Below are 27,608 nucleotides of genomic sequence, written 5' to 3'. Positions count from 1 at the left end.
AGAAACCTTTGGTTCTGGCAGTCCACGCTTTGTCAGGCCCCTCAACACATACCCAGACACTGGCATGGCAGAGCAAAGGTGCAGCTTGGCTAAGATGGAAAAAGCAAGCTCCAGGGACGGGCTTTCTCAGGGGATCAGCTTACACAGAAGAGACATCAACGAGCTGGTCCAATTAACTCCAATTTTTACTCTTATCCTTTGTGAAAAACGCAGCTACAGAAGGTGAAGACAGCAGTTACACAAGCTCCTTAAATGGCAACATGAAGACAGAAAACCCTTACTGGTCTTTACTGGCTGAGCTCGCTCTGACTCCTTCCCCTGAACAAAGTGCTAGGTGCTGGCAGAGCTTCCACTGAGCTCACTCCCGCTTGCGATCCGAGATCGCTCCAAAGGAACGGAGAGCAGCAGCCATATGCCCATTTAGGAAGAGGGGAGAAAGTGGAATGCGCTGTGACATCTGCCTCAAGACAGTATAGATCTTGTCAATCAAGTCTATAGAAGGCTAGATAAAAATATCGGCCACTGCAGGCCTTCAGCAACTCAACTGCTTCTGGAAGTGACAGGATAAAGTCTAACAGTATAACGATTCCAAGAAAGCATCCAACTGCGCGCTGCGAGGTGGCCTTCAGACCACTACAAAGTATGGAAACTGAACTTCCCGCTCTCCTAAGGCTATGAGGATGGCATGGCCGGGTTTGAGCAGGGAGAGCAGCTTTATCTCATCTGTCCAGCTGAGGCTGGAGCAGCGGGATGCGAGGGAACCCAGTCACTCCTGTTTTCTAGATGAAAGAAGCTGAAGCCACAGGCACCAGCTTAGGGTATGTGGAAGGTTTGGATGTCATAGAGACTGTTGCAAAGAGCTGCAGTGCTCAGTATCCAAAGAAAACAGGCATCAGGTCACTGAATGGCAAATACGTATCTTTAAAGAAATCAAGATCACCTTGCCATAAAATAGACGTTTTGTCACTAAGGATTCAGCAGTCGGAAAACTTGCTGTGAAACTGTGCATGGAAGACTCAAAGCAAGACAGAGACACTGCTCTGGGAAAAGCAACCATCAGTACAGGACCGCACTTGGGGTATCAGATCCCACCTGGCAGCACCTTAATGTAACAGGCCCATTTCTGCCCACCCCAACAGGGAGCTTCAACTGCATCAAAACACCACGCACAGCATCTCTGCTTGCTCCTCACTGGGCAGGGTGCAGAGCCACTGTGACACAGCAAGCCCAGGCCAGGCAGCAGCATTTTTTCAGGTGCATTTAACTCTGTGCAGGAGAGGTTAAGACAAGGTAAAGCCTGGCACAGGGAAGAACCTGGGAGCAGGTACTCCCACCTCCCCAGCCACAGCAGCTCCTGTGAGAGGCATGCCTCTGAGCGCCTGTACAGCCAGGAAGCAACTTGCTGGGGCTGGAAGCCCACAAGATGCTCATCTGAGGGCAGTTGTCACAGGAGAACAACATAACCAGTACCTGCTGTCAGTCTAATACTGTTTGGGCCTTGTTCCTTGGTTGCTGCTTGGGAGCCAGGCAGGTGGAGAAAGTTAGTCTAGCAGCCCATCAGCACCCACCCTGAACAGGAGGGGGAGAATGGCTCGAACCCTGTGAGATGCTGGGGAACCCCTGAGGCTGCTGCAAAGCTAGTACCCAAGACCTTACAAAGACTCTACAGCAGGGCAAGAGGATGAAACAAGGAAAACGTGACAATTCAATAAATATAAGCTTTTATTACAATAGAAAATAGTAAAACTCATGTTAAAATAGACTCTTGCTTTTGGACTGCTCAGAAAAGCCTAAGCCTCACTTTCACCTGCCAGTGCCCACCAGGGTCCAGACCCCTAAGCGACGAGCAACACATTTCTGGGCTAAGAGCCTCAGAGCTCCTCCCTCCCCAGTGACAGTGAAAGACTACAGCAGCAGACTGAGCCATGTCTCGCCAGGCAGGCAGGTAAGGGCTCTCTGCGGGGTTACTGGTACAACACACCTCATCCCCTTGTGCAATCAGGCTCCTGTTTGAAGCAGGCAGCCTTAGGGAAGCCGTGGACATGAGGGAGGGAGAGGAAAAGAAGAAAAAAAAAAAAATCAGTAGCAGATAATGGCAGCTGTTCTGAGACAGCTCAGAAGGCAGCAGATATACCTGCTAGAAAGACCACAGCACCAGCTGCCTCTGGCCTGCTGTTTGCCTAGTACCACTGCATGTCCCACTGAACATGCTCTGGCCTGGCTCCCTTCTTCCTTCAGGGACACTCTATATGACCCTGAAGGAGACCAGCAGACACTGCCAAGTTAAAACTCGGTGTAGCTTATGCAGTATTACAGGGAACACCCTCTACCTTCTCCTTCCATGGCCAGCCCAGTGCAAGTGAGTGACTGTGCAGTCTGGACCATCATGTGCTCCCCTCCTCCTCACCAAAAAGGGCCAGGGGCAACAGTAGAGTAGAAAGCAGAGGCCACAGGACAGCAAGGTCATATGGGAGTGGGAGACACTTGTGCACCATTGCCAGCACAGCAGCACTCTTGACTGCAACTCCCGCCCGCGTACAGTTGGCGAGCTCACTCCAGTCCCTCGTACACAGCCTTCCGTAGCTCGATCGAGAACATCTCCTCCCAGGGCCCGCGGATCCACTCCACCAGCTCTCCCAGGAGCTCAGGGCACTCTGTGCGGATGTGCCAAGTGCTCTCCACCTTCAGCACCTGGGAGGGAGGAAAGAGAGGGAGGTGGATGAGCAGGGCCTAGCCTCAAAGGCACTGATCAGCCCTGAGCCGCTATTCCCCAGCACAGCTGCCAGCTCCTCCCAGTCCCTAAGCGACATCCTCCTCCCTCTCTGCTGCCAGCCGTGCAAGTGTCCCTGCATGACTTTTGTACAGCAGCGATTCGCTGTGCTCCCCTGCCCCTGTGGTGCAAGGCCCTAGGTTAGGATGGGAGATGACAGCCCCAAGACACTCTTGGCAGGAACAGGATCTGAGCACAACCCAGCCCCCAGCAGCCTGTGTGCCCCATGACCGCCTCCTGGTTACCTCATCATAAAGCATCAGCTTGACATCACAAGGACAGAGGCGATAGGTTATGACATTGCTAATACTGCTGATCGGCTGCTTCTCCTTCAACTGGACGTTGCTCCTAGGAGGCGTTTCTGCCTCGTGGTCTTCATCCAAGGAGGGCTGCACCTGCCACTGGTGATTCTCCTCCAGCAGAAACAGCATGCTTCGGGTGCTCAGCAGGGTCACAGGGAAAGCAGATGCCCCTAAAAGGATATGAGGGAATAGGAGAGGCTTTGCTGAGAGCCTGAGTCACCACAGAACCAGCTTTGCTTTCCATTCCTCCCCTAGGGAAATCCTTTCCAGCAACAGTAACTGGGTGAACAGCCTTATCCAGCTTCCTGACTGAAGAGGGGGAGCAGGGTAGCTGAATGTGGCTGGGCTTGACCAGCTTATCCAAGCTCATTGCAGGAGCACGCATGTGAAAGACCACCGCCCAGCAAGCCTTCTCCAGCCTACGTCCTCACGTGAGGCAGGAAAAGACACTTGAATCCTTTGACCTCTTAAACAACACTTTACTACTCCTTAGTTAAAAGTCAGCAGCTCCAGCTAAAAGGCCACCTTTTTTGGCCTGAATTCATCTGGCTGCAGATATCTGATGGCTGGAACAGAGAGCACACACAAAGTTTAACATCAAGTTGGGATGCGTCGTAAGTATGGCAGGAAGCAAAGTAGTTTTGATAAACTGTAGGGAGCATAAATATCATCCAGCTGGTTTCAGTGGATGCAAAAGAAAATCACTAGAACTTGGGAATAAGTCAGATGCACAGAAATAGGGAACCACTAGCAGAACTGGCTGAGGTCACAGGGGATCACAAGCTGCTACAGCAATATGTTGCTTTTCTTGTCACATCTCGCTCTTGGGAATTAGTAGGAATATCAGAAATGAGATGTTTAATTAGTCCTGCCTACTTGGTAGTGAGGCCTCAGCTGGAACTGTGTCCAGTTTTGGGCACCATACTCTAAAAACTGTAGCGTAAGAAAAACACACTTTAAGTTCTCCCTCCTACAGGCCCTTTGCTCAGCTTGAGGAGACCAGTAAACATACTTCCCACAGATTCCTTCTCATTCTTGTTCTCTCATACCTCCCCAATGGCCAATGGTGAAGGAGGATGCAAGAGCAGTAACAAATTGGTCAGAATGTGATTAACAGCTAGGTTGTTTTTTTTCAGTATCCCAAGCTAAGACGACACTGGAATTGTTCACTGAAGACTCACATCCCAGGTTTAGCACATTTGGCCCTCAGCAAGCCCTGGGACAGAACTTGGTAGGCTCCAGCAGGCTGCTCCTCTCCTACTGTCTCAAGTTCTAGACACCTGCTTCTGTTTTCCCAAACCGAGGGGCCTTTCAGCTCCTCACACAAACCAGCCGTGTGTACAACCCCTCAGCTTTCCCTCAGCTCAGGGCAACAATCCAGCCCTTAGATCATTTCCAGCTTCTCAGAAGCCATTCTGAGTTGTCACCAAACCTGGTGTGCAAGACCAACTACTCCCTAGAGCCTGGACTTCCACATCAAAAAGGGCTGGGAGACTTGCTGGATATATACGAAGAAGCATGCTACATGTCTCAGCACTTAAAAAAAAAAAAAAAAAAGCCCTCACCAATGCCCCTGCCCCATGTCTGCTGCAATGGCCCAGCTCTGTTCCCACAGACAGTACACTAAAACACAAGCATGTAAGCAGGCAGCAGAAGGCGTGGGACACCTGGCCACTGAGATCTCCTGTACCTTGGATCAGGTAGGCCAGCAGGTAGAAGAAACAAGTGTCATTTGCAGCTGCAGAATCTGTGGTCTTGGAGTCCAGTAGAGGCCTAGAGGAGATACAACAGCAGGCTGGTCAAGGAATCACTGTTTCCAGTCTAGGCTTGCTGTGAGCTAGCTACTGTTCATTGTCCTCTTGAGGATGGGAAGGACCCTTCTCTTCCAGATGTTGCAAAATTTCTCCTGTTACTCTGCCCACCACCTTGCCAGCTAGGAACCAAATGCTTCTTGCAAAGGAAGAGGCAACTCTGTGCCTCCCCCTTCTCCTCCCTCCATTATATTCTGTCCAGGCTCCTCCAGGAGAGCTGGAGTTGCCCAGCCTGGCTCAGTCCATGACACCCCTTTGCCTGCTCACCCCCTATGCAGCAGGCACCTGAGCCAGCAGCCTTAAACCTGTAACGTAGGCCTGGCTGCCACTCCAGTGGTGCCTCCTCTTGTGCTTCCCTGTTTTGAGCACTACGCTTCTCAGGCACTGCTGGACAAGCAGACACCCTCTTCTATCCGGAACCCCAGCTTCTCAGAGGCTGTTCTTACCATAGCCAATGTTGTGGATTCATTTCCACAGTGGGGATTTCCTTCACCTTACTCCTGTGCTTAGCAGGCAGCTCTTGCATGAGATCTAAAGAGAGGGAGAAGATAGACGCCTTTTATTGCAAGCCCAAGGGCAGTACATAACAGCTCAGGATGGTTCTCTAGTCTACAGAGAGGCACTGGAAGTTATGATGCCAGTGGGGTTCTCCCCCAACTCTTTTCTGAGATGGCAAGAAGTGAATTTCCAACATACATCAAACTACAGCTCTCCAAGAGCAAATCTTCCAAATCCTCTCCCCCTCCCCTGCCCCTGCTACACCTCTACTCTTACATGTCAGGGTCTGCAGGAACTGGTCACAGCAGCTTTGATTCCGGATCAGCAGATTGTAGGAGGCTTTTGGGTTCTCAAACTCCATTCGCAAGCTCTGGTGGCCGAGTCCCACTTCCAGATGGGAAATATCAGACAGGTAGTGAGAGTCATTCTTCTTCAGCCAGTCTGCAGGTTGTCCCCTAATCACAGAGCACAGCCCTCAGCTGCAGCAGGCTGCCCCATCTCCTCTCCCACATCAGATTGCAGCAGGGGGGTTTGCCAGAAGAGCCTTTGCATGTCACCACACCTCCAGCGCAAGGCTAGCACAGGCTGGCACTACCCAGCATGCACAGCCTTGCTGCAGGGTCTCACTTGCCACCATTCTCCTCACCTGATAACCCCAGTGACTTCCAGCACATAAATCTTGAGGTCAGAGGCAACCAGGATTGAGAGGAACTCTCCTTGTCGGCCAAACTTCACCATGACCACCTAGAGGACAGAAAGGGTGGGTCACAGCACTGGCCTGCCCCTTGCCAGCCCACCCATGGAAAGAGCCGACCCAAACACACTTCAGCTCCCTTCACACCTCACAGTCTCCGGGGTGCCACCCCAGAGCAGAACTTGCAGGGTGGCTAGAAGGATAGCCAAGGAGCTGCAGGAGTGGTGCTGCAGGAGCTCACCTTGAGGAAGCACTGGAACTCCTCAGCGTTCTCCTCAAAAACCTCCATATCCAGGTACAGCTTCAGGCGATGGTCCACAGAACGGAAGTCCCTCGTATTCAGGATGCCGTTTACAGCTGAGGAGAGCAAAGGGTAGGACTGACACTCTGCCCACTGACCAGATGCTGCCCAGTCATGCAGACTGGCACCAGGGCAGCAGTGTCACCCCCTCTGCACACCTGATTCCATCAAGTGTCTCCTCAAGACAAAGGGCCAAAGCCAGGGCTTTCCAGGCCACAGGTCTCATGAGGGCACTCCATCACTCCAACACTTGCTTTTTCAGATATACAAAGCTTTGGTCTAACCCATCTTCAATGTATGCTCAGCTTAGTAACAGGAGGACACTGCTTTGCTGCCAGATTTGGCAGGAGAGCAATTGTTTATCACAAAGCCAGAGAGCTATTTCTCATTTCAGCTGATGTCAGCTCAGGTCAACTTTTTAAACTCTGACTTTGACCGTAGTAAGGCTAAAGGGGACTGAGGAAGACACCAATAAAACTGCTTAAGAACATAACTAGGTTTGTCATGCAATTGTATGACCAAATAATTTATACAACAGCCATGATACTGCCCAAGAGTACACACTTCCCAGCGGAGCCTGTTCTCCACCACAAACACTAATCAACTTCTCCTCAGCAGGAACTTTTTCATGGGCTCAGTTTTAAATTGGGACCTTGCGATTTGACCCAAAACAAGAGACTGCTTTATTTCTTACACTTCAAGTGTACAAGACTGAACATGGCAATCCTAAACACTGGTCCTATACCAACTCCTCTTCAGAGGCACAGCAGCCTTGAAAGTCTGGGGGACATCTCTATAGATCAATAAGCTGATGGGTTTGAAAATCAGGACTAGACTACAGTTGCAGTAGAGTCACTTGGTGGGCTGGACCAGATAACTGAAGTTGGAAAGGAGCTATGGAGGTTATTCTGCACATCACAAGCTGACGCCCGAGCAAAGGCAGTCTGCTACATCAGAAATCCAAGGCCCTTCACAAAAAGCACTTGTGGATCTCCTAGTAATGGCTGTCTTGCACGACAGCCCTCACACTATCAGCACACAGTCTCTTCTTTTGGACAGGTTTTGTCATCTGAATCTCACAAAGACCACTGAGGAAAGCACAAGTAACTGTAGATCCACTAACCAGAGCCTCCAACAAACAACTAGCCTCACACTGCACTTAAATCAGAGAATAAAGACAGAGAAATTGTGCATACCATTCTCCAAAGGTAATGCTTCAGCTGGCAGCTCACTGGTACCACAGGAACCCAGTGTGCTTGTAACTGAGCAGCGCAGCTCCCAGAACAAGACCCTGTTACTCAGAGTCTGAGCTATACTAGGGATTAGGAGCTGACTCAGTTTTCCCTACCTTCAGGCATGAGGACGGAACAGAGAGGGGAATGAAAAACTCTGCTCACAAGAACCATGGCCACTGCTGCTCGTGCTTGATGACCCCCCTTCCCCATTAAGCAGGAGGCAGCGCACCCTGCAAGCACCAGTGACAAAGCCCAACACCAAGCTGTGCACACCCCTAAACCCTGCACAACTCCTACATACTCACAGGGACTGAGATTCCATGTTTCTTCAGACTCAGAGTTCAATGAGACCTGGGAAGGAGTGGGCCCACGAGAAACGCTGTAACGGTAGCTCCCCATCAAGCTGCCCCCATTGGTGTCTGTGTGGTTGAGGGACAAGTACTGGCTCTTCATGCCCAGCTCCTTCTTCCCGCAGCCCCCATCTGAACTGCGGGAGCTGGAATGGAGAGTGCCATCGTGCTCGCCACTCAGCTCTGGGGTCCTGGTGCTGTTGCTGGTATCCATCTCTGAGCTGTCCTCCCCGCCGATGTAGAACTTCCCACTCTCAGTGGCCAAGGCAGGTGCTTCCTCTGGGCCCTCCTGCTGGCTGCCTCCCTCCAGGACAGAGTCTGACAGGTCCTCACTCGTGCTATCAGGGCCAGGTGGCAAAGGTGTGCTGGAGCACACCTCTGAAGGCAGGATGACCACATGGTCACTGGAACAACTGGGACAGGCTATGGGCTCACCAGCTGCTGCAGCATCTGTGGAAGATTTTGTCAGGGATAACGAAAAAGCAGAAGAGCTCCCCCCCCCAAGATTTTACTTTTTTTTTCCCCTCTGCAAACCAGAAACCATCCCTTTCAAAGTAGACAATAGTTATAGTCCAACTTGAGCAGCTTGTTGAGCAACTCTGTTCAGAATCATATCCTACACACCTCCCCTCGCAAATCAATGAGAAATTCTGGATCAGTGCCAACACCCACCTGAAACAGCTCTGTTCAGCTTTAGGGTGACTAGCATGTGCTGTAGTTGCAACTGAAACTACATCAGGGCTTTGGCTCATGACTTTCCTCCACTTCATGTCCACAAGTGCTCACATAGCCTTTGAAGCCCAAGCTCATGGCCAGCCAGGCCAACCTGCCTTAGCCACCTTCCATCCCCAGCTTGGTTTATCCTACAGCCAGCCAAACCACAAGCATGCCATGTCCCTTCTCCAGCTGTCCTCATCCTTCCTGACCTCAATTCCCAATGATGCTCCCTTCACCACAGCAGACTCCCAGCTAGATCTTGGGACTCCCACTACCCTGGCGGGGGGGGGGGGGGGGGGAGAAAGTGTCCCAGGGTGGAGGAAAGTGCTGCAGCCAGGACAGCACTTCTGTCCTCACTGAAGTACTTCAATCCCAGGATACTTCATCAAATGAGCAGCATCTTCCAAGCTAAGGCTGGACACTCCCCACTTCAAATATAAACTGAGCTTTGAAAAACTCAGCAATCAGAAGATGCCTATTCAGCACTAGCCATGTCTCAGCCAAAATACCACATCTAGTTTCAGACACCCGAAGAAAAATGTGGACAAATGGGAAAGAGTACAAAGGAGACCAGCAAGAATAACTGCATTGTATGAGATATGACTGACAAGCAAATTATCTAGGGAGTTGAGCTTATTTAGTCTAGAGGACAGAAGACAGGACTAGTCGTGGGGAGAACAACGGCCCTCAAGTACAAAGAAAGGAATAAATCATTCCCCATAAGGGAAGCAAGAGTGGGCTTAAGATCACAGCCAGGGAGACTTAGGTGAGGGTTCCAGTTGTTTTTCTGATGTCTAATAGCCAAAGATTTACCTGAAATATTGGAGCAGATTCCCCAGAAGCCTCCATTAGCAAAAGCCCTTTAGAACAAATTAGTCTCTGTGGCAGAACTGACCATGGTTTCAACAGGACAAGAGACTACACGACCTTTAAAGCCTCTCCCAGACCTCAGTGGGCCATCTGCAGTTTCCAGCACCCCTGTGTTCTCCCAGACCCCAGGCCACCCACAACAAGGGTGCTGTTTGCTTAACCTTAAAACAATGGCTTATTCCTGCTAGTGAACAAGGCAGGCTCTTCCCAATCCAAATGGGCAAAGTGACAGTACATCCCTCAACAGGTTTTAATTCTGGTACAGCCAAGGCATCACCCTCTCCTATACATTCCATGCTCTGCACCACAGCTGCCATTCTGGCAGTCTGCCTGGGCATTAGCAAGCACCCTTTTTCTGGGCACTACATCCTACCTTGATTTGAGGCAGCTAAGGTCTCCAGGATTTTGGCATCTCCAATGTCTGAAGGATAGGGACCTTGATGCCAGCGAGCCAGAGACTGGGAAAACTCCTGCTTGCATTTCAGGCACTGGAGCTTCATGGATCCCTTCTCCTGGTCCTGATTTCGCCGATTCTCCTCAACAGCTGGGGATAACACTTCAAGGACACACTAGAAGCAGCAGCACAGGGAAAAGAGTGCTAGCAGGCAGCTATAACTATCCTAATAACAGCAAGCCTCTGACATCAACAAATCTCCTCACATGCCTCATTACAGCATTTCAAAGTGCAAAGGGTGCAGGGCCATTTCCCAGCTAACAGAGAACAACAGCCAGTCTGTGCAAGACTTGCCAGCGGCACAGAGCTTCACTGCAGAAGACCAAGAGAACCTGGTTTTGCAGGTCTGTGCCTTGTGTCTACATATTGACAGGCTCTCCCTGGAACCCTGGTCTCAAAGGCCCGATCGATTTGTGCCTTCTCTGTAACAACTTGTTTAAATGTACTTAAACAACAGTACCTCGAGAAAAATACTTGGATTTGAGACCAGAGTCCCTGGTCCCCAGACCACAGCTGCCATAGCACTGACACTTCAGAGGATTAAGTACAGGCTACTGTGTCACTCAGCACCCAGGAAACATTATGTTGCACATGCACAACAAGTAAGGATCACTAACTTCACTACTAACTTTTCTCCCCATGAGGGAGAAAACTGCAAGGCTTTCTCCTTGAGAGCACCCTTTATGCTCCAGGATGCACGGGCCACTGCCTGTGGCCATGCTCACAGGGACCTCCACAGGTCACTTGTGCAGCAGGATAGAAATCCTGAGCTTACAAGCCAGACATGGGCTGCCAAAGGGCAGCAGATGCACATATGCTCTGAGAACAGGGGCCCTGCGCTGGCTGGAAGAATTCAGTGTCTTCAGTAACACTGTCTCCCTCCCCAGGCTTCCCCCTCTAGCCTCCCCTACCTGTAGACACTGCTCTGGGCAGTCATCAAGCACCACATATTTGCGCTTCTGCCGGTCCTTGCGAATGTAGCTGAAGTGCAATGTGAGGACAGGGAAAACTCGCTCCAGTTCCTGCAGGAGACAGAAAACACCAGTTCTAGAAAGAGGGAGCAGCATCCAGTATACAGGCTACATTTGTTTGCAACTGGCTGAAACGTGGCCACACAAGCACTTAATTTAGTAAGCCTTGAGTAGCCCTCCATAGCTGGCAGCTTTTGGAAGCCTGGTAAAATGGGCATAAATAAATAAATAAAAAGTAAAGCTCATTAGTGCTGAGGACAACAGTAAGTTTCAAGGCCAAGAACAAAGCATTTCAAACAAAACACCTTTTCACAAAGGTATTTCAGAAGAATATTAAGCCACAAACATTCAAGAGGTACAAGGGCAGGAAGAAAAAATGAGGTGGAGCTTTTGGGGAAAACAGTATTAGAGAAGCCTGTGAACATGTCCATGCACACACTGAATGTTAAAATCCTACCACAAGGAAAAAGAGATTTCCAAACTCCTATTCTAAAGAACCACAAAAGCAAAATAGGGCTGGTAGTGCTAAAGCACGCACCTAGAGTGGATGGAAAACTGCCCACTGAGCTACCAGTAGCTTTCTGAACATCACACTAGGCTCAGTGCTGCACTGTCTAAGAAAAAGTGCAATCCACATACAGTCCTCCAAGGCCAGGGTGATATCCCAGTGAGGAACGGATGGGAAAGAGGTGTCCATTTCATTTAGGCTCCTCTTGAGAAGTCTCTCATTCCTGCACACTGAAACAAGTCCAGCCATTTTGTTTTTAACTCCAGCTTTGGAACAGAACTGGTGCTGGCTTCTGCAGCATTATCACAGGTACTCTAAGCAATACAGATGCTGTTAGATACACATGCATTGGGTGGAAGAGATGCTCAAGCAATCAGGCTTTGCAGGAGCTAGGAAAAGACCTGCAGGGTACTCTGACAGAAGCCCAAATCCAGAATGCTGGCCCACACAGGGAGTAAGATGCCAAAGGATCACGCAGAGGCATAACTCACCATCCTCTTCCAGTTCATCTCGGAGGTCTCCACCTTCTGCAGACATTTCAGCTCCAGCTTGTGGAGGACTCTGGCAGCCTTCAGTTCCACCTCAATCACATGCTTAGCTGTGACTCGCAGGAAGATCCAGTCTGGCTCTGGGTCCCCTTCACCTTCTATTTGGCTCACCAGCACTGGCTGGCAAAGGTCCACTGCCGAACAAGACACAGTACAGGTCAGTACACACAGCAGGCCTTCAGGTCTGCTTGGCCCAAGTCCTTAGAATTCTCACAATACTGAGCAGCACGATAAACCTTCAGGGATATCACACTTGATCCATCCGTTCTATCATCACCCAAGCCCTCAAAACCAGCAGTGAAAGGACCTGTTTACCTTCTGGCTTCTCCTCTTCTTCCTCCCCCAGCATTAGCTCATCTGCCTCCTCTTCTCTCTGTTGTCCTTCCACAGGCTCATCCAGCTGTACTTCAGGCTCTTCCTCCTTCTCGGTATCATCCACAGGAGGAGAGGATTCTTTCTGGGATACCTGGGGTTTTCCTTGCTCTGGGTCAGAGCTCTCGCTCTGCAAGTCCATTGCAGCAGGTCTGCCTGCGATCTCATCTGCAGAACGGCTACGGCAGATGACAGGTACTTGGTCGTGCTCCTCCAGGTGTCTCTTGTACTGCAGCCAGTCAACACCAAAGCGATCTCTGAAGCTGTCCAAGCGCTTCATCTCCTTCTGGTGCTGTAGGACCAGGCCTGCAGAGAGAAAACTTGGGAAGTATGAAAATAGTCACCACGCCAGAGCACTCCTCTGACTGTGGGCAGTTCAGCTGCCGTGTTACTGAGGAAGAAGACAAGCCTTACCAGCAGAGAGAGGTAAAGCCTGGGGCTCATGCTCTGTGTCACTGGGCTCCGAAATGCTTGCTCTGCGCACTTTGACTTTTCCCTGGAACAAACAGGACAAGAACAGTTGGGAGGCACCAGAGCAACCAAAACAGCATCTGATGAGGGGCTCTGCCAAGCTGAAGGGTTCATAGCTGTTACAGTGCAGAAGCACACCACGAAACATTTGTCGCAGTATATCAAGACTGACATGAAGTCCAGCCCCTTCCTAACACACAGCAGCGTAGAGGCTCACTACCACACAGTCAGTACAAGACCACATCCCACTGCACGATGCTTTCACGGCGAGGCAGCCCCTTCACCCAACATGCCAGCTACATGGTTAAGAAGCTGTCTCAGTCCCAGACCTTGCTTTTCTTCCGAGGGAGCCTGACAGCCACATTCTCCGCTGGCGACTGACTGTCACTGAAGTCTGCAGCACAGGAACTGTCTAGAGCACTGCGGTCCAGCGCAGTCTTCTCTGAGGTAGAAGTGTGGATGGACTGTGACACACTTTGCACAAGTCTTGGAAGGTGCTAAAGCCAAAAGAAGAGAATGCTGCCTGCTGAGTGCAAAGGAGAGACAAGGTAACCAAGCCACAGCTCAGGCTGACAACTTCCCTGCCCCTCATCACAAAGTTTCACCATCTCAGTTGAAGTGGTGACAACAGATCCTGCCTGGTTGACTGGATTGTTTACCACGACCACTTCAATTCAACTCAATCTCTGCCTTTCTTAAAAACAGCAGATGGGAAACCGATAACTGTTTGCTTTGCTGACATGTAATTCAAGTGTCAAGTACCAGATAGTACCTGAAGAGGAAACAGGCAAGGCTCCAAGTTCTGCAAGGCTACGTGGGACAGAATAAGTTACACTGGCCAGTCCCAACAATTACTAAGAATCAGCATGGACTGAGCCAAAATGAACCGTGTCAAAGAGTCAAGGCAGCCCATACAGATTTAATGGGACACGTGACAATACAAAAACCTGTCAGAGTTCCCACTCCCAAAGCCAGTAAGATCAGTTTACAGCAATTGTACTTACCAATAGGTCGGAGGAAGAGAGTGGCTCCCCATCCAAGAGGAACTGTAATTAGAGACGCATTTGCAGTCAGATTCCATTTGGCTGGCACATACTCAAGACAACATCTGCTGACTCCTATTCCCCTTCAGGCCACCCTAGGGTTGGGAACCCTGGCACAAAACTGCAAAGACTACCAGAAACAACCCTGTTCCTGCCTATCCATCACTCCTTTAGTTGTAGCTACCTGACCTAATGGCATATAAGGCCAGAAGGGACCACTGTGGTTTTCCTGTTTACAGACTTTACGACTCCCAGAAACGTATCCAAGACAGTTCACGGAAGAGATACAATAGATTATTCTGCAACAACTCACAAATTGTTTTGAGAGGTACTCACTTTCACCTCAAAGCTTGTACCGTACTTCTAGCCTGAGTCTACCTAGCTTCCAGTAACTTGAGCTCAGTGAAAGCTCGTTCCAAGATGCAGTTTGAAGACAATGAATCCAGTCATTTGCCACTAATATAAGGGGTAGACTAGCTCTGGAACACCTCTGACCCTTAGCAAGCACACTTGCTTTGCTAAATTGCTAGAACATTGTCTTTGCTGGCTTCTTTATTTAAAAATCAGATTACCAAGAATTGACCTAAGCACCAGAGTGAAAGGGGAACAGTGATGACACCTAGCTGAGAGCTGAGTGATGGGGAGAAAGAAAGAGGCGGCCACGGCTGCCGAAGGAGTATGTAATTAGGCAAGGTGGGTCAAGATGGGGAGTTCCTTCTTTGTAGAGTCCAGCTCCATAGTCACTATCTAGCAGGAACAGAGTAAAGTTTTGGGACCATCAGTGAGCAAAACTGATGAAATAGACAGTGAAGACGTATTAAGATCTGAGGTCTTGCAAACCTGAGATCAGTATTCAACTCTATCTGCCCTGGCCAGCACGCCACATAAAAATTTAAGGATCAAGTACTCTACCTGGAAAAAAACAAAACAAAACCCTCCACAAAACAATCACCACTGTTACACCACCGGAATAAATTTTCAGGTTTATGAAATTCTTTCCCCTCATTTGCCCCCGAGTGTCAGAACACCCTACGTCTTCAACAACAGCGGCAGAAGGCACGTGGCTAATACTCACATGGGAGGAGGCTGCCCTGGGAGACAGGTGTACAAGGGTTGCAGATCGGTGGTTTTGGTGGAACCATAATGGGTTTCCCTCTAAACGCAGCTGGGTGGGAGAAATAGAGAAATTGTTACTAGAAGCAATATTCTACACCCCGACCTAATCTGCCTGCAGGCTCCAGGCTTTCTCTCTGCCTCAGGAAATATCCTTGCAGTGGAACGGTGATCAAGCCAGGAAAGGACCAAGCTTTTACAATCCTTCCTGAAATTTATTTGGCAAATAGAGAAGGAAATTAAAGTACTTCCTACTCATGCTCCTAAAGCATTAGGAGCTTTTTCAGTACTGACTCTGAGAAGTGTTGAGAGAACAGTCCTTTGCAGGCTATCGCCCTTCACAAGCACTATAGTGAGTGCAGTTATCCTTCTTCAGACTTCTCTGAACACACAAATCCACAACAGGATTAGGGGAGGATCTTTACTGAAATTGACAGCGTTAAAAATGGAAAGGAGGAGCAAGGAGGTGGGGATGAATACATGGGAAAAGGTTAGCTTGAGCAGGGGTCACTGAAAATAAAGGCTGAAATACAGGTGTCTCTCCAAGGCTCCCCCATCAGCTTCCTGCATTAAAATAAATGCCCAAGAGTCAAACTGATCTTTCAAAACTCTCTTCTTACCACACAGTCTCCACATTGCACCCCCTAACTGTGACATCTCTAATCTACCAACGCATCGGGCTTTGTGCTTACTTTTTTTACACAGTGCAGAGTGGACAATGGTGCCAGCTGGTCATGTTCCAGCAACAGGTTATACGCCACATCCAGGTGCTGCAGATTCACTAGCTGTTCAACCCCTGCAAAGAAAGCAAGAAGCCATCAGCACGCTAAAAGGTATAACTTAGAAACCTCCCATCTACCCCTCTCCCCCAGAATTGAACCCTAGCAAAAATAGCTGTGCCCAAGATTTCAAGTTCTGTTCCTCTCGAGGAAGAGAGAAAAGCCTCAAACTCAGAAATGCTCCTCCCTTGTGGGCTCACCATTAATGCTGTCAAGCTCATTGTTGCGCAGGATCAGAGTCACCAGCTTGGATCGGCTGAAGATGCCAAGGTTTGGCACCTTGGACAGGAAGTTATAAGCCAGATTGAGGTACTCTAGTTCTGTAAGGGTCTGTTCAGAGAGAAGAGCAGCACCAGATCAATTGAGACCTTAGCTCAAAGCCTGACCCTGAACTCAAGACAGGGCACTAGCCCCTACCATTTTTTCCATCCCACCAAGGTCAACCAACAAGTGAGTTTAAGACTATTTCTGCAGCAAGACTTGGACATTCACATTTGGAGTGGTTTGTCTAGGGGTGCTCAGCATGACCTAACTGCTTTACAAAATTGGTTAGGAGCAGCTTTCTCCTTCCTCATCAACTTCAATGGAGCACGGGAAGGGACCGGACCCCCCGCCTCAGCAAAAGGACTGAAATACCAAAACAAGGCCTTTCTTACCTTTGCAAAGATGATGGTGAATGATATATTGCGAGCCCCACCAACTCCATGAAAAGCTGTTTCATAGCTTCTTTTAAAAGAAGCAGATCTACCTCAGCACAGCATAGATTTCATTGCCATTCCCCAGAGACGCACATGCCCCTGTGATGAACTACCACCTTTCTAAAGTAACTGACAGGAGATTTCTGAGAGTGAGACAGAAATGCTGCTGGCAGTCTGAACAAACCGAACAGAGAGTCTCTACAGCCCCATGCCTGGCTACATAATTCCCACCTGCTGCACAGATTACAGCGAAGTCTGGGCCACAATGGAGTGCGCACTGCATATGCAACTGTACGTACAGTGTACGCTGTATGTATTTCTGTATCTACCACTCGGCCACACTGGAGTGCCAAGTGATACAGTGATAGATACAGCTAACTTTCCTGTCTTAGAGGGGATGGGGAACACTGCCTTCTCTGCCTCAGTGGCACAGGGGCTGCACATACAGGACAACAGTTTCAAGGCTGCAAGCACTAGGTCTAACTCACATGCCTGCTGGGCCACATCTACAATTGTTTTTGTTATACTTCACCTAGCAGGCACATGGTCAATGATTACAGCACTTTAGCAGTGTCCTCTCCATACGAGGAAACTCCGGTGCTCAGCCCAAGATACTCACCGTTAAATAGTGCTCACAATCCTGGATCTTGTTGTGACTCAAATCCAAGACTCTCAGAGCATTCAGTAATTGCTGAAGGACAAAAAGATGCTAGATCAGATGCTACAAATGTCTCCATTGCAGCATGGAAACCCTGTCCTGCTGGGAGAGGCCAGCAAAATTAACACTGCCCACTCCCTCTCACCCAGACTGAGCAGCATCAGTAAATGAGTGCCCAGTTCTTGGCTGTGATGATCTCCTCTCTTCCCCTCAGTCATGCAGGAAGGATGCCCCACTCACCAGCGAGTCATCCAAGGCAGTGATCGAGTTATAGCTGAAGTTCACAGTCTGCAATTCCAGCCACGGGAGAGCACAGCTCAGATCTCCACCACATGCTGAAATGATTTCCTAGGAAGAAGCGAGGAGCCATTCCTTGGTGAGTACTAGCTGTTACAGTAACAGCAGATGAACACAGGAAAACAGCTAGTCTAGAAAAAGGCTGGCATATTGTGCTTTACAGACCCTGCCTTGCCTAGAGTGGCAATGACTTTTATGTCACTAATTCAAGTATTTGGAGGTGGTGGGAATTCCATGGCTAGTTATTTAGAAAGAAGGGGAGATGCTGTTACTTCCTACACTTGAGTAGCAATAGTTAACCTAACATGTTACAATTTGTAGGCTCCGAATGCTAAGCACAAAGATTCATGCCAACAAAACCTTTGTCAGACCTCCATCAAAGCAGAAGTAAGATACACACACCCTGGCCAAACAGCCTGTGCTCTGGCAGACAACAGAAGCTCTCAAAGCACTCCCTACCAGCAGCCCCTGCTCCCCAGCAGGCAGCTGCTTCTGTGCCACAGACAGAAGCCCAGAGCCCCTCGGCTAGTGCAGCCCACGCTACTCAGGTCTCCCCAGCTGGAGCTTGCTTTCATGTCTCAGAAAGCTGCTGGGCACCCGTGCAGATAAGACACGGGGGCACAGCATTCCCTCTGACAACCAGCTCTAATTTAAGTCTGCTGAGGTACAATGAAATAAATGTCGATCGGCTGCAGGCCTTTGAACGTGGAAACAGCCAGACACACAGAACAGTCAGACCTAGCTGACACGAATATTGGCCGGAGCCAGAAATTCTCAAGCAGCTAAAAAGGAGACTACAGAGCACACATGTATCCAGCCAGGGAATACATGAACACTATTTTGAGTCAGGAGTAGGACCACAGAACGGGGAAGGGAGAAAAGGCCATATACAACATGGACTGATAAGATAGTTAACAGTCTCCTACATCTTCCCTGTGTGAAGGGATATAGGATCAAGACAGCCTTTCTCCTGCAATTTTCCCCACGAGCTGTGTAGAGACACTCACCTCCACTGTACTGATACATTTGCAACAGGTTAGAGATTCCAGTTGAGAATAGACAAATCGCAGTCCCCGCAGGCAGTGTGGAGGGACAGACCTCAACTGCAGCAGTGATGAGAAAGTAAGGACAATATCCATCAAAATATTACAGTGTAAGAGCAGCTGCCATCCCAGGTCCATCTCTGCAAGGGATCTCCCATTTCCCTGCTGGAACCTTCCTCCCCAACGCTCCAGCCTTTGCTCATGTCCGAGCTTCACCCCAAGCAAGTGTTGCAGGAGTTTAGACTTAGCCTTCTAGGGGAGCCCCAAAAACCTACCCAGTTTTTAGGAGTAGAGGCATTCTGCAGCCACAAAACTAAGTCGAGAAAAGCCAAACAGCAAGACTCAAAGCCAGTTCTGCCTCCTGTACTTACTTCCAGATGCCGGAGGGACTTGAAAGGGAAAATCTTCACAGCAGATTGCAAAACACAGTTTGGAACATGAACGAGCTAGAGAAATCAGAAAAGAAGTCTCATGTCAAGCTCAATTTGTGCTGCAATACCCTCCCGATGCACCGACTGCAGCACCTTGAACGGGCCCCCCCTCCAGCTCGGGTGTTCACTAACAAGCTCTCCCCCGATGCTGGTATCGGCACTGTCTCCTGGCCCCATAGTTCAACAGAGGTCAAAGAGAAAAGCATGTTAGGTAGCACAAGACCACGGTCTGCCAGACCATAGAACTCCTTTTCTTCTCCCGGGCCATGCGGCTTCACCACTTTCAGAACCACAGGGAGGTCTGACAGCTGGATTCCTCATCAGCCACCACTAACAAATCTACTAAATAAAGACAAATCTAACTGCTGGAGCTATGTTTATCGAGCAACTGAGCTGAACTAGCACACTGGTGGGAGGCATGCATGTGCATTTCACTAAAACAGGCCAAATAAGGCGAATCACAAGCAGATACAATGGAGAACAGAGCTGGTCTCCAAGACACTGTTAGCATTAGACTGAGGTACCTGCAAACCTCCTCTTTGCATTCTGTAGTGGAGCCACAGGCTCTTTCACCACAGGGGAGTTAGGCTGTGTTCATGTACCACAAAGCAGCTTATTAAATCCAGCTTCTTATGCTTTCTACGGGCAGTACATAAACAGTATTTCAAAGTGAGTAATGAAGTAGTTAACGCTTCCACTGCAGACACCAGAGTACAACTGGAGAGGCCATCCCTGCCAGCTACGTTCACGCAGACCATCTCTGCCAGCTACGTCCACGTTCACGCAGACCATCTCTGCCAGCTACGTCCACGTTCACGCAGAAGTGACTCATCAGGTGCAGAACAGACATCCCAAGGCCTCGTCACCACTACCGCTTCCACAGTAACAGCCCTGGCGGTGATGAATCACTGCCCACTGCCTGCCAGCACTAATGCTGCATGTTGAACAGGACCGTTTGTAGGGGAAGCTTCCACTGGGAAGTTCTGATGATCAGTTTTAGCAAAGTTTATTTCAGATGCCATCCTTGCTCTGTGTCCTGACCCTCTCCTCTCCCTCCACTGTCTTAAGAATCTGATCAGGCTGATATAAATTATTAGTTTCTCCAAGCAGGTCAGTTACCGCACCACAATGGGTATCTTCCCCTTCTTTACAGGCTTGTTACAGAAAGAGCCCATTTTTTTGGTTAACACAAGCACTCACCACAACATCCTCCTGACTGCAGCATCTCTCCCTGCCTCCTCCTGCCAGGGGACACGTGTTTCTCCACAGGCTCTGGGCCCCACTCCAGTCTCCACCCTCAGCACACTGTTACAAAACCCTCCCAACAACATTCAGATAATGTTTCCGATCTGTCTCATGTGGAAGACACTTTTAAAGACATTGCAGGCCGTAGTGCTCTGCCACAACACCTCCTGAGCACCACTGTGGAACCTAAGAACAGCTGCTAATTCCCCTTTCGGGCCCATTTCACATGTGCTACCCTCCTAGCAGTGCCCCAGTGCCAAGTACAATCATGCGCAGCCGCCTTTCAAAAAGCCCTCTGAAGAATCCCTAGCTCTGTACTTTTATCTTTATTAGAGCCTTCTTAAAATTAATGAGGCCACGTTACTAGCAACATCCCATGCTGTGAAACAGATCAACCAGAACCACTGCCCAGGCAGGAGCCTGTAAAACTCAGAAATATGAAGCAGAAGGTCTCAGACTAGTGGGTGTATGCAACGTCTGACCGCTCTGCTCAAATACCCTGGCTCTGCTGCCTCGTGAAGATCAATCATCACTCAGGGAGCACTCAGCTGTGCTCAGCTGCCAGATACTGCCTGAATTGCTCAAGCATTTCAGGAAATAATCATTTTCCCAACAACGTCAACACCTTACCAAGGTCAGAACATAATCAACCCCCGCTGCCCCTGTTTTTAACTCTGAAAGACTTTCCGCTGAGTTGCACGGCTGATCCTAGATGAAGTAGCTGCACGCTATCACACTGAACTACGACTCCATGCAACAGCCCTGCCAGGGCGACCCGACCCACGTAGCATGCACGTAAGACGGGGCCAATGGGCACCAAAGGAGGCCACTCCGAAGCAGGCAGCTGTGCCTGCCGCCTCCGCTGGCCGGCCTTGCCGTACCCGCCACATCCTTGGCCACGGTAGGTAACGGACCTTGAGGGAATGAGTCTTCTGCAGGACGTCGAAGAGGAACTGCGCCTGGAGGATGGCGGCGGTCTCGGCGGGGTGCGAGGGCAGGGCCACGAAGCCCCGGTTCTGGTTGCGGGAGCCCAGGTGCTGCTCGAAGACCTGCGTGAGGTGCTGCAGGGTGGGGGTGAGCAGCGTCAGCGTGCTGGAGCCGTCCAGGACGAGGTCCCCTGCAGGGAAGGGGAAGGGCGGGCCGGGCCGTGAGCGCTGCTGCCCCCACACCGGGGCCTTCGCTCCGGCCCGGCCCGCGGCGGCCGCCACTCACCCGCGTCCTGCAGCAGCCGCGCCAGGCCGTGCACCAGCGTCTCCGCCGCCGCCATCTGCAGTGGAGGGGAGGCGGAGGCCGAGGCCGAGGTGACCGGCACGGCACGGCACGGCACGGCACGGCCGCGCCGCCGCCGGCCCCTCGCACTTCCGCGTTACCACAGAGACGCGCCCTTCCGCCTCACCAGCGAGGCGGCCGCCGCGGCTAGAGCGCCGCCGCTTACATCCGGTTGCCATGGAGCCCGCCCCAGCGTCCCCCTCCCGCCCGGCGGGGCCCGCGCCCCCCGGCCCCCGCCCCGCCGCCCCGCGCCGCCGGGGGAGCGCCCCGCGCCGCCGCCCCGCCGCCCCGCAGCCCCGCCGGTAAGCGGGGGCGGCCCGGGAGGGGCGGCGGCGAGCGGGGCGGCGGGCCCGCACCGCGCCCTGCGCAGGGCCGGCGGGAGGCCGGGGCCGCAGCGCCGCCCGCCGCCGGCGCGGTGCGGCGCGGCACGTGTCGGGCGGAGCGCGGTGGCGGGGCCGGGGCGCGGCGCGGCGGCGGGCGGCTCTCCTTCCCCGGCGGTGCGAGGTACGGGCCGGGCGGGGGCTGGGGGGGCGGGCCCCGGCGCTGCCCCGGCCGCAGCAGCCCGCGGACCCCGCGGACACGCGTGGCGGGCGGCGCTGAGCCCGGGCAGCCCGGCCGGCCGGCCCCGTGTGCGGGGGGGGGGGCTCCGGTGCGGCGCGGTGCACGGCGCGGCGCAGGTCGCTGCAGGGTGGGTGGCACGGCACGGCACGGCGCGGCGCGGCGCGGTGCAGGGCGCTGCATGGTGCATGGCACGGCATGGGACGGCACGGTGCGGGGCGGTGCACGGCATGGGGCACGGTGCATGGGCGCAGCGCGGTCCCGGGCACGGCACGGTGCTGGGTGCTGCGCGGCGTGGTGCGGCGCGCTGCGCCGTACGGGTTGCATGGCACGGCACGGTACATGGTGCAGTGCATCCCCAGCGCCTGCCTACGTCCCTTCGCCCCCCGGCTGTACGTGTGTCTGTCAGAGCCATCCGTACGTCCAGTGGAGGGGTGTCTCCTTGTCGCTGTCTGGTGCTGGTACTTCGTTCTGGAGTGGGTTTTGCTCCCGTGTGTTGGTGTATGTGTCTTCTCGGCTGTGCGAGCTCCGTCCCGTCCGGTAGCTCTGTGACGGGCCTGTGAAGGGAGAGTCGGGGGAACGGAGCAGGTGCTTCAGAAGTGAATGGCTGCGGTGGTTTATCCAGGCTAGTTCAGTAAGGTATAGGGTTCACTGAAATATTTAAGCCTTATAAAATACTTCTGTACTCTTAGTTTCAGCGTAGCCATGTGGCAGAGAGATCCACAGGTTAAACCCTTCATGCCTGAAAACTTTGTGTGTTTACTGTCTTACGTGTTGCCTTTTCATTCTGGTGTGTGTGTGTGTCCGTTCCTCTGCCGTGGCAGGGGAGAAGTAGGGGCTGCGCAGCCCACTCCCGTTCCATTCGGCTTTGAGGCTGTGACTGTCACAGCAGCATCTGAACGCTTCGGTGTACGCAGCAGCACCCCTCCTGCTCCTCTCCGCCATGGACAGGCTCATCAGTATGTCTCCTCCGTAAAATCTTCCCAGGCCTATAATCCTTCTCCTTTTTGAGCTCTCCTGTCCACGTCTATCAGCCAGAGTCTCTTCTCCTCCTCTATCCCCAAACCAGCTTTGCCTCTGTAGCTTTATCCCTATCTTAACATCCACTCCTTGTCTAGACACTCCATGGCTAAATTATTCTCAGCCCGATGGCCAGGGGATTAGGGAAGAGCTGAGGGGATGGATGGGGGGCCTGATGGCTGTCTCTGTGCAGCCCTTTGCCCACAGAGCTGGGGCAGTCTGCTGTAGCCCTCCCGGCTCATCTTTATTGCAAACGGGCAGCATGAACAGCTCGCCTCTGCCCGTCGAAGACATGCCAGATCCATTTTGCTCAGTGAGACAGGAAAGCTCCTGCACTGGCACTGTGAAGCAGCCTTTGGGGGTCAGGGGAAGCCTGAGTCCCGGGGGAAGCTGGAGTCCCTCCTAGCAACATGTGGGAGATGCTGTAGCTGCCAGCATCACAGTGGCATGCCTGCTCGCTTTCCTTTGGTGTTCGTTTAGCCTTGATGGTTGGTACGAGGTACAGTGATTTAGGTGAGCCAGTTTTGTTTACTGATGCGCTTGCAGAGAGAGCAGGGAGGTGTGAGCACGCACAGGTCGGCAGGCTGTGGATTTTTCTGGCCTCCCTTCAAATCTGGCCTGCTAGCATGATGCTTCTATTACTGAAAATTACTTGTAGCGGGAATGCTGAATCACGTACTCCCGACAAGCAGGAGATGCAGTAGGATGAAGGTATCATTCATTCAGTTTTCTTTACTGGGTTTTTTTTTTTTCTTTCCCCTTTTGTCTTGTGTTCTTCTTATGGCAGCCCAGGCAGTGATGCTGGCAGGCTGGATGCTTCAGCATGATGCTCATTAGCAGAATTCTCCCTGATATTAATTTTAAGTTTCTCTTTTAAATTTTAACCCATTTCTAAGTCTCTTTGTGCAGGGCTGCCTGAGAAAAGAAAAATCTTTAGTTGTGTTTTACACCCTTGAGATCTTTCCAGACTGCTGGCTTGTCCCCTCCCCATCTTAGTCATCCCATATTGCGCTAGACAAATTTAGCTCCTAACCTTTCCTTATAAATCAATCCCTCTGGCCTACTGGCAATTTTTTGTTGCTCTTCTCTGAACTCCGTCTGTTGTGGGTAATAGAAAAGCCAGGCCTGATCTGAGTAGGTGTCCATCCAGCCTTTCTCCGAGAGGTTGCACCAGGTTGCACAGAGTAAGGGGCAAGTGGCCTCTAGTGGCCAGCCGTCAATTAATGCACCGAAAGGGATCACCAGTGCTCTCAGGCCGTGGGCTCTCCCTTCTCCAGAAGGCAGGAGAGCTGGAAGGGTTGGGACAGGAGAATGTGCCTCCCATCCTTGCCCCTCTCTCGGCCCCAAAGCGGCAGACCCCTCGGGCAGCTCTGCCCCCAAGCCCCGCCGGCTCGGAGAGCCCACGCGTCCCCTCTTGCTTTTGCAGGGTGGTGAGCGGGGGATTGACGGAAACCCCGCGAGCACCTCGCAGTCCCTCTGAAATTTCAAAGCAAGTCCCAAGGGCTCTCTTACTTTACTGCTAGTACAACTGTCTTGCTTTTAGCTGTTCAGCAGCGTCATTAGAGTGACATATTTTCAGCACATTTCAGAACACGCTGCTTCGGTGGGTAAAGAAAGATTAAGTGCTGGATTTTCCCTCCCTTTTAACTTTATTTAGGCAGTGAGGCTGTAGTTTTAAACTCAGTGTAACATCTTGCGAAGCTGGAGCCAGCAGAGTTCGTTGCATCCAGCAGTTCTCCTGGCCATGGATTTCCTCTCACCCGGAGCACGAATGCCCCTGCGAGCCTCTGCCTAGCCGCAGACAAACCTGAGCTTGACCTGAAACAAAGCACATTGTTTCACAGCGTTGCTGATAGTTTGCAATTTCCTTTGGAGGCCCCACAAGGCACATTAGTGGCACGGAGGTGGAGCTGAGCATTAGCATTTTTTTTGTTATATTACCTTTACCGTTTCTCTAGTTTTTAGGGGTTCTGCCACTATAGGAGCTGCCGTCCAAAGCCTCATTGTCATTTTACTCCCTGAAGTAGTAGTGCTTGCAACACGTTTTTGCAGGCAGTCTGTGGCTGTGGATGTTATGTTCCTTACTAATACCCTAATCGTTTCTTTAACAGTCATGATGCTGTGGCCCTGCAGGGCTGCAAAGCCAGGTTCCCGCACCAGCTTTTCCCGCTGGAATAAAGCATTCCCTGCCTTCAGTTTCAAATGTGCTGCTGTTTGCTTTCATGGAATGATACCCTGTTCTTGAATTAAATGTGAAAGGAAATAAAAGCCGTGTATTACCCTTTTCTCTATCATGTCTCCTACTAAAAAGCAGCTCCGTCTCTGCTTACAGATGATTTCCAGACCTTTCTCCTTTTTTCTGCTTTCTCTCTTAGAAGCCTTTTGCTCTCTCTTTCTTGGAAAACAGGGTGAAGTTGAATATTACAGCTTAAGATCTACACAGAGTGGATTGGGTATTTTCATTCTTTTCTGTCCTGTTCCTTATGGCTTGGACTCTGCATTTGCTTTTTAGACATCTGTCTTGGCAGCATATTTCTCTTGGGCTGTTCAGGTCTCATCAAGGGATTCAATTACTGAAGAGTTCGATGAGGTGCATTTGAGGGGTTTCTTCCATTAACTTTTGCCTTCTTCCTGATAATTAGGAGGGTAGACCAAGGGAGCATGCTTCATCAGTGGTCAGATTAGCTCCTCAAAAACTTGCCTTACAGATGGCCCCGGGATTTTTGGTTTGAATAAGCTAGATGTGTGCCTTCAGGTAGGCAGAGTAGGCAGAGGCTGTAGTAGCACCTTCTGGAGATCTTCAAAGATCGAGGGAGGGATGATGAAGTGGCCTTACTGGTGTTACCCTTAGACCATCTGGTTTAGTGGCCTGTCTTGAGCAGTGGCCCATACTAGGTACTTCAGATAAGACAGTAAGAAACCCCTCAGCAGATCACCAGGATATAACCTATAATACTTCTTCCAAAGCTTTCATAACTAGAGAATAGCTTATTCTGAAAGATGGGTTTCACTTCCCTTAATTTTCTTTGTTATAAATATGACAACTTGTTACCCAGAAAGATGGCCAAGCTATCCTCTGACTTTGCAATTTTGTCGTCCTTGATGACATCAATGAAAAAAATGTTTTCTTTTGCCAGTTTTGAATTCATTTGTATTCTACCCTTGTAGTTTTAACGAATGTCCCTTTTCTTGTGCTGTGAGATGAGAACACTTTGCTTATCCCGGTGCCCAAAGCACTGTGCATATGCTTACATCTTCTCTCCCTCTCTGTATGAGTTCAGATGAGTTTTTGGAGGTCAGTATCTTCCCAGTACCAGTCTCTGTGCCATCTCCAACTCTTCCTGGGGTGCAGCCCATGCTGAGCCCAGCCTGTGCTGTTGCTGTAGATGATGTGACTACAGCTGTTTCTCTGTTAGTCTCCATCCCACTCCTTGTGAACCGTGGCACCTCATTGCCTTCACTTGCAGTTGCATATCGAGCAGAGCGCTCCCTTGGGCTGCCTGCGGGGTCTTCCGCATCCCTCAGCCACACTGGTGCAGACAGGGCACAGATCTGCGGTCTGAAGGTTGCCCTCTTTCCCTGTAACATGTGTTGTTCTGTGTTTGGTGTTTGAATGCTGAACTGTTTGTCCTTGTGCCATCTCTCTGGCCTGCACAGATCTCTCTGAGGTTCCTCCTGGCCATTTTGGGGTCTGCCCAATTAAAGCTAGGTGGCACAGGACCACTCCACTGCCTGCTCCTGGCATGCCTTCCCAGCACCCAATCTCTCCAACTTTATCCTTCCCCGGTGGTCAGTCACGCCCCGGCTTTGCACAGATGTCCTGGTGGAGAGGTGGCTGAGCAGGAAGCCTTTCCTTCTCTCGCACAGCCCGGGCAGGAGCCACGCACAGCCGCTGTCTCGGTCGGCCCCTGCACCCTCCGAGCAGCAGGTCGTTCAGAGGAGGACAGGGTCCCTCCTGCCTTTGAACTGTTGGAGACTGTGCACAAAGCAGCGCGGGCTGGGCCATTCTCGCCGCCTCGCTGCAGCGTGCCGGGGGACAGCCCTGTCCTGGTGGTGCCGGGGAGGTTCCCTGAGGGCCGGTGAGGTGACCTCTCTGGGTTAGGAGCCAGGGGGGTTGAGGGCAGTGGCCAGCAGTCTCCCACGACATTCCCTTGTCCTGCCCTCTCTCCACAGGTTATGCCACTCTCCAGGTTTGCTGGGTGCCTGCCGGTGAAAGAGAAGGGTTGATATTTTGCCCAGGCCCTTAGGTCCTGAACCAAAATGGCAGCTGGAGAGTCCCCTCCCGTAGGAGATGTCTTCATCGACCTGCAGCAGGTGAGGTGGGAATCCAGCAGCAGTGGGGCCATCTCTTCCCTGGGAACCATGCTCCTGTCAGGCTGAGTGCGGGACCTGGGTCCTGGCAGCCTGCTGCAGTAGGAGACACAGCCTCCGTTCCCTGGGGACAGGTCCGCACGAAGGGTGCCCCAAGGCTGCCCAGCAGCTCACATCCACTCTCCGTGCAGACAGCAAAGCGTGGTCCAGAAAAGGCCAGAGGTTGCTCTGTGGGGTCTCTGTGCCTTCATACGCCGTTGGGAGGGGTAGG

At 51.4% G+C, this 27,608-nt stretch overlaps 2 protein-coding genes across 4 annotated transcripts in view; one reads left to right on the top strand and one right to left on the bottom strand.

Moving 5' to 3' along the window:
• Nucleotides 1-511: 511 nt before the first annotated feature.
• On the bottom strand, nt 512-21,621 carry STK11IP (serine/threonine kinase 11 interacting protein). 2 transcript variants are annotated; one of them, XM_082312043.1, is made up of 24 exons: nt 21,392-21,620; nt 21,094-21,296; nt 18,875-18,949; nt 18,468-18,563; nt 17,404-17,511; nt 17,125-17,196; nt 16,008-16,137; nt 15,721-15,824; nt 14,991-15,080; nt 13,877-13,918; nt 13,202-13,369; nt 12,816-12,897; nt 12,345-12,707; nt 11,973-12,163; nt 10,914-11,024; nt 9,922-10,117; nt 7,917-8,411; nt 6,317-6,432; nt 6,028-6,125; nt 5,658-5,836; nt 5,330-5,414; nt 4,763-4,845; nt 3,016-3,242; nt 513-2,691 (listed from the first exon to the last, which is right to left on the bottom strand). In XM_082312043.1, exons 1-24 carry the CDS (start codon nt 21,444-21,446, stop codon nt 2,551-2,553), a joined length of 3,510 nt encoding a protein of 1,169 aa, XP_082168169.1. In that variant the 5' UTR covers nt 21,447-21,620; the 3' UTR covers nt 513-2,550. The 2 variants fall into 2 exon arrangements, with proteins under 2 accessions (XP_082168170.1, XP_082168169.1); XM_082312044.1 differs by lacking the exon at nt 18,468-18,563 and having other exon boundaries at nt 512-2,691; nt 21,392-21,621.
• Nucleotides 21,622-21,899: 278 nt separating this feature from the next.
• Nucleotides 21,900-27,608, top strand: part of SLC4A3 (solute carrier family 4 member 3) — a 34,612-nt gene continuing 28,903 nt past the window's right edge. For both annotated transcript variants that reach the window (XM_082314612.1, XM_082314611.1), the window contains exons 1-2: nt 21,900-21,952; nt 27,200-27,340. In XM_082314612.1, the coding sequence (XP_082170738.1) occupies nt 27,287-27,340 (54 nt within the window). In that variant the 5' untranslated portion in view covers nt 21,900-21,952; nt 27,200-27,286. The remainder of the gene's footprint in view (nt 21,953-27,199; nt 27,341-27,608) is intronic.

Source organism: Platalea leucorodia (assembly GCF_965183815.1).
Source record: "Platalea leucorodia genome assembly, chromosome: 5".
Taxonomy (NCBI): Eukaryota; Metazoa; Chordata; class Aves; order Pelecaniformes; family Threskiornithidae; genus Platalea; species Platalea leucorodia.
Note: the sequence above shows the minus strand (reverse complement) of the source record. Positions and strands in the feature narration are given on the sequence as shown.